This window comes from Schistocerca serialis, chromosome 3 (assembly GCF_023864345.2).
Source record: "Schistocerca serialis cubense isolate TAMUIC-IGC-003099 chromosome 3, iqSchSeri2.2, whole genome shotgun sequence".
NCBI lineage: Eukaryota > Metazoa > Arthropoda > Insecta > Orthoptera > Acrididae > Schistocerca > Schistocerca serialis.
Genome location: NC_064640.1, coordinates 377839407 through 377857585, shown reverse-complemented (window position 1 = coordinate 377857585; position 18179 = coordinate 377839407). Strand labels below are relative to the sequence as shown.

General features: G+C 43.6%; 1 protein-coding gene across 6 annotated transcripts in view; it reads right to left on the bottom strand.

Annotated features, from left to right (window-relative positions):
* The window catches only part of LOC126470207 (arfaptin-2), a 59351-nt gene that overhangs the window by 3811 nt on the left and 37361 nt on the right, over positions 1-18179 (bottom strand). For all 6 annotated transcript variants that reach the window (XM_050097883.1, XM_050097880.1, XM_050097882.1 and 3 more), the window contains exons 5-6: positions 13890-14101; positions 12908-13082 (exon numbers count right to left, since the gene is read on the bottom strand). In XM_050097883.1, the coding sequence (XP_049953840.1) occupies positions 12908-13082; positions 13890-14101 (387 nt within the window). The remainder of the gene's footprint in view (positions 1-12907; positions 13083-13889; positions 14102-18179) is intronic.

Here is an 18179-nt window from a genome sequence, read left to right as displayed (position 1 = left end):
CAGTACAGGGGAATATTGTCTTTCTCCACAGAAATTCAGTAATTAATTTTGTAGGTTTCTTTTCTATTACTTTGCATCGAGCTTTAACCATTTATACTGAAACAGCATCATCTGCAGACACTTTTCATTTCTTCATACCCTGAATGGCTTTATACCTAATCTGGAATTACTTCTGGAATATCATTACTTCCATGAACTATCTGCAATTTTGATTCATCTCTTAAACTGTGCACTCATTTAAATAAATTTTTGAAACATTGTACAACTTTTTTTTTCTAAAGACAGCATTGTTTCCATTAAGGCAGTTAGAATAAATATTTTCATTTCATTCTACACTACCAAATGGTTTCAGTGCTGCATCAATGTATTACAGGGATTGCAACATCCTTACATTACATGTGCATCGTAAATAAATTCATACGCTGTTTGTACATCGATGTGCACAACCAGTAAAATATCTTTTTTAATGACTTCATATTCACCTCTGATTGCACATTTATTACAATATACATCATTGCAATTTTAACCTTTTGGTCATTTTCAAGTGGTAAAAGGTGTTGAAGACAGCAGTAGTCACCATCAATAATAAGCATAAAAATGGCATAAGCATCTATGGCTTCAGTCAACTGTTGTCACGTACTCCACCACTATGTATCAGATCGCAGAAGAAAAAAAAGAAATCTTAACTGAAATTTTTATCCATATTAATATTATAAATGGGAAAGTAACTTTCTCTGTTATGTTTTCACAACTAACCCGCAGAACCAGTTTCAATGAAATTTGGTGTGGAGATAGACTGAACACTGTGGAAGGACATAGGCTACTTTAGAAAGTGCATAGTACGAGATTCTTGTTAATTTGAAGAATATTACCCGAATTAGGGACAAATGTTTACTCTTTGAAAAAGCTATTTACTCTTTGACTTTTGATATTTATCATATACGTGGAAATACTTTCATTGGTCTGTACGTGCTACACGATACAATTAAAAGTAATTAATACAATGCTTATACACTCTTCGGTGTGTTTAATCCATACTTCCACACTATTTGTTGCTTTCCTGCCCATGCCCCCCGTACACACTGCTTGGCAGCAATGCTGTGCATGCCAATGCATCATATATTGGTAGAGCTTGGGAGGGGGGAGAGTGATGTGTACATCATGAGCCAAGTTTCACCAAACGGGCAGTCATGTGAGGGCAGCTGATGTTACTGCACGTACAGCAGCTTACTTGCTCATCGTAACAAACCTAACAACATGCGAACGCAGCCGCAGCTAGTTCTTATATAAAGCTCTCGTAATTTGCAATTCTGACTACATGACACATGAGTGTCTCCCCTTCCACTTTACATTTGCACCTATTTTTTACTCTGTATACTACTGAGTCACTGGACAACTGCAATTTCGAAATTTGTGTCAGGCGTATTATATTGCACAATTTCTTAATTGATTGTAAAAATACAGTAAATTTAACTGTCAGTTACATTTGGTCCTTACTGAGCCCATTTTCTGGCCATTTTCTTCTGAATGAATGAGTTAAGTACAAACATCATCTTCGTCTTCTTCTTACCCTCAAGTGTTAGGCATTTGTCTGCTACATCCTGTTGTTCAGTGTCTCTATGTATGTGATTAGTTTCTAGTTCATCTCTCCACAGCATTCTTTGTCCACCTATTCATTGTTCCACTACTGGTTGGTAATTCATTATAATTTTATGCAATCTATTTTGATTCATTGTCCCCCTCCATAGCTGAGTGTTCAGCATAGACGGCTGCCACATGGAGGACTCATGTTAGATTCTCAGTACAGCCAAAGCCAAGGGCTTTACCTTGGTGGGAGGACTGGAAGAGGGTGCACTCAGCCCCATGACGCCAATTGAGGAGCTATTTGACTGATTAGTAGTGGCTCGAAGGTGTGGAAACTCTGCAAAACCACCGGGAGAGCAGTGTGCTGACCACATGCCCCTTCAAAGCGCTTGGCAGAGGATGAAACAGAAACCAGTAGACATCCTTTGGGCCTTCATGATCCTGACTAGGAGCTCTTTTATTATTTTCATTCATCCATGTGGTCTGATCTCGCCATTTAATCATGTACTTCTTGATCTGTTAGTTTATGCTTCTAAGTTCTAGTTCTTGCCCAACTGTTGTATTCCTTATTACATTAGACAGTTTACATTCAGTTCTTCTTCTTACAAAACCTCACTTTCACAGCTTGTATTCTTTGTTCATTTCTACTTGTTACTGTACACCTCTCACTGCCTTAATGAACAGATGGTAATGCCCTTGTTATGTTGAACATTATTAGGGTTTATTTTCTAAACTTTTTATTCAATGTTCAGTATATGGTTGTTGTTGTTGTTGTTTCTGGCGAATTCTCCTGCACACAACCTTCATCACATAACCCAAGTTTTCTCCTGAAGAATCATTCTTTAGTTTTTGTTTTACTTTTGCATTAAAAAGTTTGCATCATCATCTTGTAGTAAGATCTCCTATCTCATCTCCAGAATGTGACCACACCGGCGCACAGAAATTTACATCTCCGAGAAATATCTTTTTTATGTTTATTTTTAAAACAAGTCTTGCTATTCTGTCTGGCGTAGCTTCAATACCTGTAATATTTGTTTAGACGTTCGTTGTCTATCAAAATACACATCTGCACTTCCTCCCTCATGTAGTCATCCACCACTCCCATCATAAAGAGCGCGCGCGTGCCAACCCCCCCCCCCTCCCTCCCTCTCCACACGTGCACAGTATTGTCAAAGTTGAGATCTAATGATGAAATGCTCCAACGATATTAGTACACAGATGATACAGTTTATTTGTTTCTCAACAGTTATATTTGAAATATGGGACCAAGTTAGTGAAGACACATACTTCAGGCTTTAATTAGCATTTTTACTCTTTTGTCTTAATGCTAAAACAGATAATGAGGTAATTACATACTAGGCACCCACTAAGTCTTTTCTCACCAATGGGTAAAATACACTGCTTTTGTTGAGGTAGTTATCCCAGAGCTCATCTATAATTACTTAAGGAAACTATGGGGAAATTAATTTACAATGGCCTTACAAAGATTCTGAACCATCTGTATCACATTCATTTTATCCACTGTATCACAAACCAGAGCAGTTCTTTAACAGCAAGGATAAGTGTCAAATAAAACAGGCAAAATCTCATGATTCAATTCTCACTCAGCCCCCTCTGGTCATCTTTCACTTTAATTTACTACCTTTAGTATCTATGGAGGTGTGACACTGCTGAATCACTACACGGTCAGCACAGATACTTCACGGGCCGACGGTGATTTCTTAATAGCTGGGAAACAGAACCCCACGAGAGGGGAAACAAATCCGTCATGCAAGTCAACCTATGGGAAGCAAAGATTCCGAACCCATGTAGATACAACCAAAGGAAGAACTCAGTGCATGGCTGGTATGCTTAGCTAGCAGCTAAGCACTAATCACAAGACACAGCACAATATGCTACATGAGATTCACAGTGGCCAAATTCTGAGTAAGCACTGATACAACCGGCCTGCTGCTGCTCGCAGGTAAACACCTCCACCAGTGGATGCCCTCCACAGCAGGTTCCCTCACTGTATAACTGCACCATCCATGCCAGCTCGTCTGCCCCCATCATGATGTCTGCTGTCAGGGATACTAAAGGCCCACCCCTGAAAATTCCATGTAAGGCCAAAAACTGACCAGGCCTGGGCCTGGTGCAGAACCAGAGAGGCCCCTGGAGAACCCAACAGTGGACCAACCATGAAAGGAGGCAACTCCAATGGCACTGGCTTTGCTGGAAGGGCACAGAGACTGTGGAGGTGATGCCACCTCCATTGACGTGATGTGGAGGAAGCAGAGGAGGTGAAGGGGTGATCAAGATCCATGGGCTCCACATCGGCAGGCACACATTCAGGCCTAACTGAGGGCTGTTGATGCAGGCAATGGAAGGACAGCAGAGTGCACATAGGGGGTGGCAATGGAGGAGCACGCCACTGCAAGCGGGAGGGAGCCCTCACACAGAAAATCATGGTGACCCAATCTGCTGTCCAGTAAACCGCACCAGTGATGTCACAACAGGGCGCGGGCATAGCTGATTTGTATGGCGGATCATCTGCTCCGTACCAACATCCGTCATGTGCAACTGCCAACCATGGTGGCCACCACGACACCCAACACCCATTCCTGCCATCAGGCAAATGAAAGGATTCAAACAGCAGCCCTGGGAACAAAATGCAGCTTTCCTCAGTGGTCTGTGGCATACAACTCAGGGTACAGCAAATGTAGGAGACCCCAAGACTGGCGCCCGTGCAAACGTTCTGCCAGACTGCATTGGTTGACTTCTGTCTCCCTGTATGTAGCCAGATAGCTTGATAATGCATCATCATGGGAAGTGGCATTTCGGTCTTAAATTTATGCATGAACCACTCCATATCCAAGATAGAAACTGGGTGAAACAGAGTGGCAATCAGATGCTGCATTGTAAACACATAAGTCCTCAAACTCCTTTGGCACAAATTGCCAACTGTCGTCAGATACCAAGGTCATGGGGGAACACTCAATGGCAAACATAACCACCAACACTCGAACCATGGCAGTTGACAACTTGGAAATGTACAGGAAATTGGACAATTTTTTGACCACCTACAACTACATGCTGTCCAAGCCCGCCTGGCTAGCCGCATGGTCTAATGTGCTGCTTCCCAAGCATGAAGACCGCCCGGTGGATTAGTGAGGTGGTCTGGTGTGCCGGCCAGTCTGTGGATGGTTTTTAAGGTGGTTTTCCATCTACCTCAGTGAATGTGGGCTGGTTCCCCTTATTCTGCCCCAGTTACACTATGTTGGCAATTGCTGCGCGAACCCTGTCTCCATGTAAGCATACACCATAATTACTCCACCACGCAAACATTTGGGGTTTCACTCATCTGGTATCAGACGTTTCCAGGAGGGGGGAGGGGAGGGGAGGGGGTACACTGGGGGCCGAACCGCACCAATAACCCTGGGTTTGGTGTGGGGCGGCAGTGGGGTTGGTGGACTGCTGTGGCCTGTTGTGAACCACTGAGGGCTACGATGGGCCGAAGCCTCTCCGTTGTTTCTAAGTCCCTGGTTTAATACACAATACACACATGCTGTCCAAAAAGTGCTGGCAAAATCGATGTGCACCCTGTCCCAAGGGCGCTATGGGATCGGACAAGGAGAGAACAGGTGCAGCTGTGCAGCCTAGTTCTATCCACAAGAATGCACCAGATGTTCAATATTGCGATGGATTGCTGGTCAGGTTTGACGTCTCACCAATGCCTTTGTAAAAGTAATACCCCAATGCAATTCATGCAGTAACTGGAATATGAGAGGGTGCAACATCAGGGGTACAACCACACAACAGTATTGCTCCTTCGTGCAAGCATGAGAATTCACAGGACAATGTTGAGCCGATCACATAGGAGGAAAAATGTACACAATGCCTGATCCATACCCAAAGAGGTGCACTCCGGCCAATGCAAGTGAAGCAGAAAAATTATATTCTGGAAAAGTGGGTCAACAGAAAGTCTGATAGGGTTTGCTACAAGGCATCATCCAGTACAAACACAAGAGCCTCCAGTCTATCGTACTCCAGATTGGGTTGGTTGATTCAGGGGGCTGGGGAGTAGCTGACCAAACAACAAGGTCATCAGTCCCTCGATCCACGAGTGCTGCATCTTGAAGTAGAGACTTTTTTGATCTAGCCAGGAGATTCATAACAATAAAAGTGAGAAGACTAAAAACATAATGTCATTGTACTGTCATAATAAAAGCACGATGAAGGATAAATGGGAGTCAGCAGGTGGGCATCCCTCGGGCTCTGCATCTGTCAGGAAATGTTCCACCCACAGCTGTCCCATCCCTGATCCATTACAGTCAAACAGCGAGCATTATTCAACAACGTTTGACATCCAAAATAGAAAACTGGGTGCAGCAGAAAGAAAGCAAACCAAATCTACAAATGATTGAAACAGACTAAAGGGGGATGAAAAATGTTGGGAGAGACACCATTCCCCAACCACTCTGCCCTCACTCTGGATGTAGATTAAAACCATATAACTGACAATAAAAATCAGTTTCATGGAGAAAACTGACAAGCAATTCATCCATCCATGAATCATCCGCCAATATCAGAAGCGATGAATTTGGAAGTCTATACTTAGCACGGAGTGCCAAAAGTAGGGGGCATTCCACCAAGATATGAACTACTGTCTGTAAGGCTACACAACCACAATGTGGAGATGATTCGTTACACAACAGAAAACTATGGATTAACCTGGTATGCCCAATGCGGAGACGACAAAGGACTGTGGATTTATTCCGAGAGGAGCAAAAAGAAGAGCCCCATGTTGCAGTAGTTGCCCCGATTCCACAGAGTTTATTAGATGGGGCAGTAGCCCGCCAGATGTTGTTCCATTTCTGGGCGAGTGAAAAATCTTAAGTGTACCCGCAAACCTGCACCTGGAACTGATAAAGCGAACAGGAAGTGAGTAAGTGCTCCTCTTATCAAATGGTCAGCCAGTTCATTCCCCAGGATACCCACATGACTTGGGATGCAGAGAAAGACAACTGAGCAGGCAGCACAATAAAGGTCAATGAGATGGTCATGAATACACGAGACCAAACGGTGCACAGAATAGCATCAGTCAATAGCCCGCAGACTGCTCATTGAGTCAGTACATATTAAAACAGGGTCAATTGAGGCCTGTTTAATAAAATGGAGGGCTCTGCCAACAACTGTCAGATCCACAGTAAACACACTTTATGTTCCCGGCAGTGAATGCCATTCCAGAGAGGATGTAAAAGCACATCCCGTCTGACCCACAGATCTAGAGCGATCTGTGTAAAAGGCAGCAGAACACTGAAATTCTTGAAGAACTAGACATAACTGCAGCTGCAAGGTTATGGGGGCCAATGAGATTTTTGGGCGTTGGAAGAGATCTATCCTGATCCGTGGCCTGGGCTCCACTGAAGGGGGAGTGCACGAGAATACACTAGGAGCACAGTCCAGGGAGGGGAGATAGAGAACTTGGCAGAGGAAACAGAGATGCATTTCAACCGATAATCCACCAGATGGGAGGAATCAGGACGACGGCACCCCTTTACGTAGATGGGATACATAAACGATGATTGCGTAGGAGAACAAGATCTGGTACCGTCAAATCTGAAGGGGGAAGATCCCCACTTCGGCAAGAAGACTGTCTATGGGACCAGTCCAAAAGGCACTGTTGGCCTGATGCATGACACGGTGGTGGACTGGGTCTAACAGCTTCAAAGCTGAAGAAGCTGCTTAGCCATAAACCTGGAAACCATATTCCAGTTGAGGCGAAATCAGGACCCAGTAAATATGGATACGAGTAGCACAATCCATGCCCCAAGATGTATGGGCAAAGAAGCTGAGCGTTTTAAGATTCTGCATGCAGCTAGTCTTCAGGTAGCGATGATGGGGCAGCCAGGTCAGTTTTTTATCAAAAAGAAACGGGACTGTGCTAGAACAAAAAGGTGTCGAGTACCTAAAATAGAGTTCCAGGTCAGGATGGACTGTGGTACAATGGCAGAAATGCATGACACATGTTTTTGTAGGAAACAATTGTAAACCATGGGAAAGAGCCCATGCAGATGCCTGCTGTATGGCACCTCAGACCTGGTGTTCAGCAGAGGCTTCTGACTGGGAGCTGTACCAAATGCAAAAATTGTGAACACACAATGCAAGGATGACTAGTGGCTCAACAGAGGTCACTAACTCATAACGTCAATGAAGAAAAGAGTAGCACTCAACAAGAGTTCTCTTGGACACATGGGGAGATGGCTGAAGTGCCAACTGGAACAACTGGTGGGGAAAAAAACTGACTGACAAAAATAGATAGGGGGCCTCAAAAGTCGCAGTCATTGAGGAGGAGTGAAATGTGATGACACCAAGCAGCGCCATATGCCCTATGCAGGTCAAAATAGACTGAGATAAAGTGTTGACATTTAGAAAAAGCCTATCAGATTGCTGTTTCCAAGCAGATGGCTGGGTGCAGAACGTCCCACCTGGATACCACACTGATAAGGGCTTAAAAGGCCCCAAGATTCAAGAGCCCAGCATAATTTAGGGGCCACCATCCTTTCAGCAGCTTACAGAACACATTGGTCAGGCAAATTGGCCAGTAACTATCAAGAGACTTTGGTTTTTCGCCTGGCTTAAGAAATGGGACAACTATGCTACCTCGTCACTGCAAAAACAACGCACTTTGGAGACAAAGATGGCTCAAAGCCATGAGGAGATGTGGCATTTGGGGAACATTTGAAGTGTTGGGTCATCTGACTGTGAATGGAATCAGAGCCTGGAGCTGTGTTGTCGAACACGGCAAGGGCCTGAACTAGTTCCCAGTCTGTGAAGGGTTCATTATAGGATTCAGCTTGGTGGTGAATGAAGCATAAGGGGATGTCTTCAACTTTTAGCTTCTGCAGTAGAAAGGTAGCTGGTGAGCAAGAAGATGACAATGCCGGTCTTCTTCAAGAGCGGATGAATTGGTACAAAGACTACCCTGTATGACAAGACCTGGAACAGCTGTTGAAGGCTTGTGACCTGTAAGACCACGGAGCTTGTCCCACACCTGAGATAAAGAGGCATAGGTCCCCAGGGAGGAGACACGGTGATCCCAGCACTCCGTCTTACTGCATTTCATTAAACAGTGAGCCATAGGATGAAGTCGTTTGAAAGTGGTAAGATTTGTCTGCCAAGGATGTTATTTGAATCTTTGGTCAGTGACCCCAAATAACTATTGCAATGTTTTGGTCCAACAAGGCACCAGCCGATGGTAGGGGGAGAGGGAGGGGGAGGGCGGGCTGAAGAGGGAGGATCTGTAGAAAGACCAGGACAGAGGGGGGAGAGGGATCTGTACAAAGGGGAACAGCAGTTCCAGCGGCATGGATGATTGTGTCTGAGACACCTTATACAACCTCATCAATACAATCCAACAGAGAGGAGGTGAATGTAATAGCAGAGGCATACAAAGGCCACTTGACTCTTTGAAGTAAGCAATGTGGTACCTGGTCTGACTGGCAGTGACAAGGCAATGATAGGATCACTGTAAATTGGTCACTGGCACAAAGGTCATCATGTAGTGATCACTGTTGCGAATCCACAAGATTAGGGGTAAAGATTGTTATACGACAATGAAAAATGTGCCATGGGCAGCACTGAAGGGAGCGGGAGAATCATCATTGAGGCAGCACAGATCATGGTCTGAGAGATGCTGGTCAAGGAGATGTCACCAAGCAGGAGAAGAGGGGGAAGACAGTCTCCTTGCTGAAGTGGGAATTGTCCCCCTTCAGACTGGCCTGCCTGGAGGTAGGTTAACAATGCAAATGGCAATCACTGAGGTCATTTAATACTTGCACTGCTATTGCCTCCAACAAGGGGAATGCATTGTTTGAAGATATCTATATGAACCAATACAAAGACACTCTCCCCCCAACCCGATGGCCTAATGGGATCAGCAGTTCCAACGGAACACACGACAACCACAGAATGTTGGAGAATGGTCATCAGTGAAGCGCAATTCAGAGAGCAATGCAAACCACATCTGGCAGGTGACCGTAGTACACATAACAATTACATTGCATTGGCTGGGTTAGGCATGAAGGGGCCATGAGGACAGTTACAATGCAGGAACACTGCCTGTCAGCTGTGGGAATGGAACCACATCAACAAACTTTGGCTCCGAATCCAACTGCGTGGGGTGATCAGGGACATCCATGGGGACCAGAGGAAGGAACCTGGTCACAAATTTTCTTCTTCTTCTTCAGCTTCTCCTTTGTAGCCTTTGGTAGGCAGGGTTCACTTAAGGGGCTATCCATATTGAGAGCAAGGACAGATGAAGAGTGGACAGCCCTGGAACCCCCAGGCTGTGGTTTATTCACTCAATGTTTGCAGTCGAGCTTCTGGTCAGGGGTTGTTGGTGAGAGGGATACCGAAAGGGAGCCCTATCACCAGTTGACAATGAAGAAGGAGAACGCCTCTCCAGCCAGGAGCCGGCAGCAGTTCCCAAAGAGGTATCGCAATAACCATCGGAGAGGAGAGTGGTGGGCAATCTGACTTAGAGAAGGGTGAGGTAGGAGGAGTGATGGTCATGTTGTTAGTGTAATTGATAGTCTGATCCACAGGATGTAAGTGTTCATATTCCTTCAGTGCCTCAGTATACGACAGATGGTCAACAAATCTGTATTCCTGCATCTTCTTTCTTAAAAGATTTCAAACATGAATGGTGATGTTCCAAGCAGCTGACACATGAAGGTGGATATTCATGAAGCCTACCTTTGTGGAGTGATCGTCCACAGTTGCTACACGCAGTATTTTGGGTCCACCATACAGCAGAATGACATATCCCCAAAGTGTAAACAGGTGAAGCACCTCATAGCCAGTGGGACATATGATTTCACGTCACACCTGTACACCCAGCGAGAGGATTCTCCGGAAGGACATTCCCTTTAAAGGCCAAGGTAAAGTGCCTGTATCCCGATTATCATCGGGCTCTTTTTGCACATGCATGATAAAATGTTCGCCTCACGACTTGAGATTAGTCTGGAGCTCCTGATCTGTTGGGAGCATAAGATCTCTGTGTAAGACGGTCCCTTGGACCACATTCAAAGTTTTGTGTGGGGCAATGGTCTCAGATATGCCGCCTAGTTGATCACATGCCTGAAGAGGTGTAGATTGCGCAGCAGAGGAAGTTTTAATTAATAATGAACCATTTCGCATTTTCAGCAGACAACTTCCTCAAATTTGCCCCCCCCCCCCCTTAAAAAAAAGGAGGTTTCACTGCAGTAAAAGTATCCCCATCAGTCCGATTAAAGACCAAGTATAGAGTGAAGTATTTCACTCCCTGGCATTTGGCTTGTCCTCTTTCCCATGACATAGCCAGGGGAGGAAGCATCATGCAGTTGCATTTCTCTCTATTATAATAATCTTTCTGATCTGAAGAGACTGCTGGGGCCTTGTGGCTTCCAGTAGGATAAAGTTTAATTCACTTCATGTGCATTATCTTCCACCATGGTACCACCCACTCTGAAGGGGGGCTCTCCCCTTGGCCACCACCCAGCGAGAGGAATGGTTACCTGTCCGGTAAAATGTTGCCCAGAATCCGCATGCACCAGCCATGATGCGCACATACTCCTTGGATTGTGCGGGGAGTTTCCATCTCAGGCACAAATAGTGTGATCTCTGCACAGTCAAGTCAGGGGGCTACAGCCGTGCAGGTGCTTAGGTACTTTAAGACACCCCCTCAACCAACCAACAACAGAATGACTACCGTTATGGGTTTAGGGCACAGTATCCCTGCACGAAAGGAAGGGTGCAAAGAGAGAAAGGCACAGAAGGTGGAATATATGCCATGCTGGGCGACCTTCCCTGCGTGATCTGCATTTCTGTAAAATTTGGTAGAGTAGCAAATCAAGTGCAATAAGGGGCCTAAATGGTTAAAAATGAGAAGTTGTAGAATGCTTGAAGGGAAGTGTCCAAAATCACAAGGAAGATCCAAGCACAACTGGCACCAAGAAGACCATCCAATGCACAGATAGAAAAGGAAAAAAGAACAGTAGAAGGGTAGAGTTGCAGCACGGGAAGGGGACGTAGCACTGTAAGGGATGGGGACCCATGGTGGCCAAGCTCATACTTGTAAGTGGGATGTGAGTACTCAGGGTGTCTGGATCGGGCCCAACCTGTAGCTGCGATAGTGTACCAGCAGTGACATGCTAGGTGGAATAACAACAGTTACTGAGAAAGAGGGCCCACTGCTGCAACTGGTAGGCAGCCCTATTCAGTAGCTGGGAACAATGGCCAAACAAGAAAACCAACAGCCTGTAGTCAGTAATGAGGAGGAGCCTTGCCCCAAACAGGAAGACATGGAAGTTTTTTACCCCCCAAAAAATAGCTAGCACCTCTCTGTCCATCTGTGAATAATTCTGCTGCACAGTGGAAAGTGCCTTTGACGCATAAGCAATGGTCCATTCAGGGCCATCTTAGCTGTGATGGGACAGGACGGAACCAATGCCATTCTGGGACATGTCACAGGCCAGGGTCAGAAGTTTACCCAGTGTGAAGGGAGCCAGACAGGGAGCAGAGCAGAAACAATGGTTGACAGACTGAGAAGACCACTGACAAACAAGAGGCCAGACAAACTTAATGCGCTTCTGACGAAGCTGGCAGATGTGCGTGGCCTGGGGAATGAATTGAGCATAATATGAATTCTTAACCCAAAAAAAGATACTTCACAGGTCTGTGGTGGCTTGACAATAGCCAGAGAACAGAACCCCATGTGAGGGAAATGAAGTCACCATGCAATTAGATCAACAGGAAGCAGGGAGTCTGAATCCACATGTAGATGAGCATGGAAGAACACAACACATGGCTGGCATGGATGGTTGATGAGTACACACTCAGCACAATACACAGCATGTTATGGGTGAGGTCCATGGTGGTCAAGCTCTGAATAAGCACTGGCCTGCTCGATCTACTGCCGCCTGCAGGTAAACACTTCTGCAAGCAGGTCGGCACATACTTCATGTCGCTTGTGCCCTTCATGGCAGGTTTCTGCACTATCCTACAGGGCTACCCATGCCAGCTCATCTGCCTCCTTCGTGATGTCTGCTGGCATGGACACTAAACTACCTATTTCACCTCTGGAAATATTTGGCACGTGTGAAAAATTTTCAAGTTGCATTATGGTTTGGTCCCTTCATAACTTGCCTCGATAAGTCAATTCTAAGGTCATTGGAAGACAAGAACATACCACCTACAATATGACCATGTCTAGGAAAGCACTGTGGTGTTCAAATTTACCTTTGAATTAAGAACAGCTTTATTTAAAAGGGATATAAAGAAAAGAGAGCTTCCAGATACTCACTCTATTCTCATCCAAAAATTTCAGTTTTACAGATACATCTGAGCCTAACTTTTCAAAATGTGCTTTGTGAAGTTCATAATTATGTTGCGCCTCTTCCAATCTTGCTGTATTTGCATCTGTTCTTGGAGCTTGAGCCAACAACTCCAAATCAGTCCTGTATGCATCATATTCTATTCTGAAAAAGAAAGAAAGAAATACAATTAACCTCAGTTTTAAAACTTGTGGTGATTATTTCAAATTTTATACAAAACTGAATTAAATATTGGATTGTTTCCAGTTTTGTCAAATTTAAATTAATTTTGGATCTTCATTATAAAATTAACAAACATATAAAAAGTTGGTATTTGATGATTTCCACCCTCAGTTATAAGCTTTAATTTTAGCTACATCCCTTCTACAACATAAGTCTTTGCAAATAAATTCTAAAACCTTTGTTGCTCATGCACAGTTATTTACAAGACACTTTCCAGAGTACACAACAATAAAGTATTTGTATGCCTGTGATGTGGCATAAATTTTATACACCGAATACACCATTATGACTTGAAACCTGGTGATGAGCTTTAAGTCACCAACCTCAGACAAGAGGGTTTTGAACAGGCTCTGAATGCTCATGGCCAGCCTAACACCCACACAATGGAATGAATCTAATTATGAAACAAAGAGGTCTAACTGGTCCACATAGCAAGCATCTATTCATGCTGGGATTTTAAAAAGGGTGGGTAGTATTTAGAACAGACAAACACTGTCTGCTTTTGAAGATGTACAGTAAATAAAACTAATCTATGCCAGGGTTAAAGCAGAACAAAAACTCCTATTCCATTTATCAGAACAGTCCTCACTGTAGTGGAATGCATCAGCATGTACAGTAAATTTACAAAGAAAATTAAAACTATATGGTAACATGCTAGTAAATATTACAATTGCTCTACCAGTGTTGTACTCTGCACTGATGATACTATGAATCAAATGTTGATAATACCTGGCTGTTTCATACTGTCTAATAGTCAGAAGGGTATCTTCAATAGTCTTATTGCACAAGGTGTTCACTGATGAAACAAAAAAGTTCAGAGCCCCAAGTAGGGTTTCTCCATTCTTGGTAAGGCTACGCTGTGTTTCTGCATTGTACAGAAACTCTTCCTGTAGCTCTGGTGACTTCTGTGCTAAGTCTGAGAATGCCTCACCAAGTGCATGCTGTAACAATGAGAAGAAATGAAAATACCATCTATTACTACAGTATTACAAAATAAATAATGTCTTCCTTACAAACTATTAAGCTGTAAGATTGCAGTCATTCATTAAAAAAAATCAAGCAACAACTCTGGCAGTGCTTTAGATTTCTTATTTAAAAAACTCTTGCATTTGAGTGGGAATGATGAGAGGGATGAAGGCTTGGGAGGGACAATGATGATGTTTGGTTTGTGGGGCACTCAACTATGCGGTCATCAGTGCCCGTACAAAGTACCAATTTATTCACAGTCCATTCTAGCCACTGTCGCGAATAATGATGATGATGATGATGATGATGATGAAATGATGAGTACAACAGAGAGTGTTTGCCGAACCTGCACAATTTCCACTGCAGTAGGATATTTTAACTTACTGTACAGTGGTGAATCATCACAGAATGGGTGCTTACAACTAACGAATTTTTCAGGGGGTTTTGTACCATTTAACATGTCATAATTGTCAGCATAATACTTGGACATAATTACCCCTGAGAGAATAACAGTAACACCAAAATTCCATACTGGTCGCATATTTTTACTTGATCCCTCTGACTTCGTGCTTCTCCAGAAAGTTTATGTTGTGTGTAATGATCATTAATATTATTTACTAATACGAGTGAAACGACTGTACCTGGTCCCTCTAGCAACTCGCCATAAACTTTCACATCACTTCTGTGATGCATTAATCCATTCCATGATCGTTTCTTATATATGCTGTAAACTGGCTGTGCGGGGGCAAGCAGGGAGGGCTTTTCTCAGTAGGCAATGTGCAATGAGGCGATCAGAAGCTTCTGCTCCCAGCACCCTCTGCTCAGAGGCTAAGTACAAGTGTGCAATTAGTACCAATACACTGAACTACCTTAACATCTAGTAGCATACGTACATGCAAAAGTGCCTGCACAAGTATCAAGAGTAAGGCACTATTTAAGATGCAGTCATTGCAGTCCTACATGTACTGAATCAGTTCCACATTGCGCACATTTTCTTAAGTGCTTCAAAAGTGCTAAAGGAACATGGCCAGATTCGAATATTCCTCGAGTGATCAAACCTCATTTGCTTCTTGATTGTCTTGATGCCTTTAGCTCTGCAGTGAACACTGTACATTTGATCCAGTAGGAAATTCTGGCCATAGGGTCACTGAAGAATGGTTGAACAGTCAAGAAAGTCACCCTTAATTTACACGAAGTACTTTAAAATTGTGATGTGTATCTAAAATGTTATCTGGCAATCAATCACAACACTGTATATATTTCTGTAAAATTTAAACTAGTTTTGGGCCCACTAATTACACAAGCATTGGTTTCATCTGCATTTTTTTTTAAAAAAACCCTAATTTAGCCACACACATTTCTAGATAGCAATTTTTTTTAGCACAAATCAATAGTGTATCTGTTGCTTACAGAAAGTTTTTGGAAAAGTAATTCTATGGTGGAGTACGCAATGGTACAGCACATGTACTATCTGATCAAATGTATCCAGACACCTACCAGTTGACATTAATGTGTGTGTGCACTCTTCACCTTTATGCCAGCCTGAACTCTGCCAGGGACAGTTGCAATGAGATGTTAACATCTGTGGACAAATGACTGCCCATTCTTTCTCAAGAGCCGAAACCATAGAAGGTAGTGATTGTGAACACGGGTCCGGAGTGAAGTTGATGTTCTAACTCATTCCAAAGATGTTGCATCAGGTGCAGATTGTGACTCTGGGCAGACCAGGCCATTTCATAAATGATATTATCCACAAACTATTGCCTTACAGATTCTGCTTCATGACAAGGTCATTGTCATGCTGATGTAATCCGTTATCATCTCCAAACTGTTACTCTACTGCACTGAAGAGCCAAAGAAATTGGGACACCTGCCTAATATCATGTAGGGCAATCGTGAACACGCAGAAGTGCCACAACATAACATGGCACGGACTCGACTAATGTCTGAAGCAGTGCTGGAGGGAATTGACACCACGAATCCCACAGGGCTGTCCATAAATCTGTAAGAGTACGAGGGGGTGGAGTTCTCTTCTGAACAGCACACTGCAAGGCATCCCAGATATGCTCAATAATGTTCATGTCTGGAGAGTTTGGTGGCCGGCGGAAGTGTTTAAACTCAGAAGAGTTTTCCTGGAGCCACTCTATAGCAATTCTGCATGCGTGGATTGTCACATTGTCCTGTTGGAACTGCCCAAGTCTGTCGGAATGCACAATGGACGTGAATGGATGCAGGTGATCAGACAGGATGCTTACATACTTGTCACCTGACAGAGTCATATCTAGACGTATCAGGGGTTCCATATCACTCCAACTGCACAGGCCCCACACCATTACAGAGAATCCACCAGCTTGAACAGTCGCCTGCTGAGATGCAGGGTCCATGGATTCATGAAACTGTTGCCATACCCGTACATGTCAAACTACTTGATACAATTTGAAACGAGACTTGTCTGACCAGGCAACATGTTTCCAGTCATCAACAATACAATGTCGGTATTGACATTTGTGTCATGCAGTCATCAAGGGTACACAAATGGGCCTTCAGCTCCGAAAGCCCACGCTGCTGATGTTTCGTTGAATGGTTCATACGGTGACACTTGCTCATAGTCCAGCATTAAAATCTGCAGCAATTTGCGGACTGGGTTGCACTTGTGTCATGTTGAACGACACTCTTCAGTCGCTGGTGGTCCCATTTTTGCAGGATCTTTTCTCAGCTGCAGAGATGTCAGAGATTTGATGTTTTATCGGATTCCTGATATTCATGGTACACTTGTGGAATGGTCATATGGGAAAACATTCTCCCTGCATTCACCACACCCAAACCTTCCCATTGGATTATGAGAGAGTATAGCACAATTAATTACTCCAATCACTCATTTCTAGTCATTTGCTGTCCAGTGGAATTGCTTTTTATTCCTCCTCAAGCATCGCTTGGTTCTGATTGCAGAAATGTGTGGCTTATGAGAAACTGCTTGACAATTGTAACCCCTTTATATATATATATTGTAAAAAATCTCATGAAATCAGCAGAAGGAATCACTCATGAGTTCCAAAGTGCTACCAGCAGTCCAGCTAGAACAATGACTGTGCATTATATCTCCCTATGCACAGTCATTGTTCTAGCTGGACTGCTGGTAGCACTTTGGAACTCATGAGTGATTCCTTCTGCTGATTTCATGAGATTTTTTACAATTAACCTTCACCATGCTTGGCGATCCCTGTGTGTTAGTACATGAGGTCTGCCTGGTCTTTGTTTAACTGTGGTTGTTCCTTTGCATTTCCACTTCATAATGACATCACCAACAGTCAACTTGGGCACCTTCAGAAGGATCTGTTGCTCAGATGAAATCCAATGACTACGTGTTTGAAGTTCTGAGCTGTCCTGAACAGCCCATTTTGCTGTTACTGATTCTCTATGAACAACACAATGCTTCCCACCTCCTTCTATATCAGTTGTTCCAACTCTCAGGAAGACTAATGGTCACTTTTGAATTACATAGGGGTGTAAGGATACTTTTGATCAGATAGTATATATGACTGTGACATGGAACTCACTAATGTACCATTTGCTCCACAAACACTTGTCACCTCATGTTATGTAATAAGTCACAAAACTCAGCACAGAGGCTGGAAACAATTATTATTTTGAGCACTCATGTCCAACCTAGGTTCACAAAGTGAAAACCTATATAGTCAAGAAGGGATTGGATGAATGGAGTGTAAATTTATAGTGGTCAGGTTCAATCTGCATCCCATGACCTGTGACCAACTTTTAAAATTTTTAATTTCATCATTTTGAGGGAGTTTGGCTGTTAGGTTCCTCAGATATGGTAAACCAGGTAAGCCTATAGTTGAATGTGATATCCAGAAATGTATCCAAAACTTTACAGCCTTTAATGTTTTCTCATTGTTTCCAAATGGCTAAATGAATATAAAAGAAGGGTGAAAAGTACAGATATCTCATTTTAAAACTTACAACCTCTCAACTTCCCCTCTATCACTGCAGTGCTTGCAGAAGAGCAGGGCTCCGAAAAACTGTTTATGAATTAGG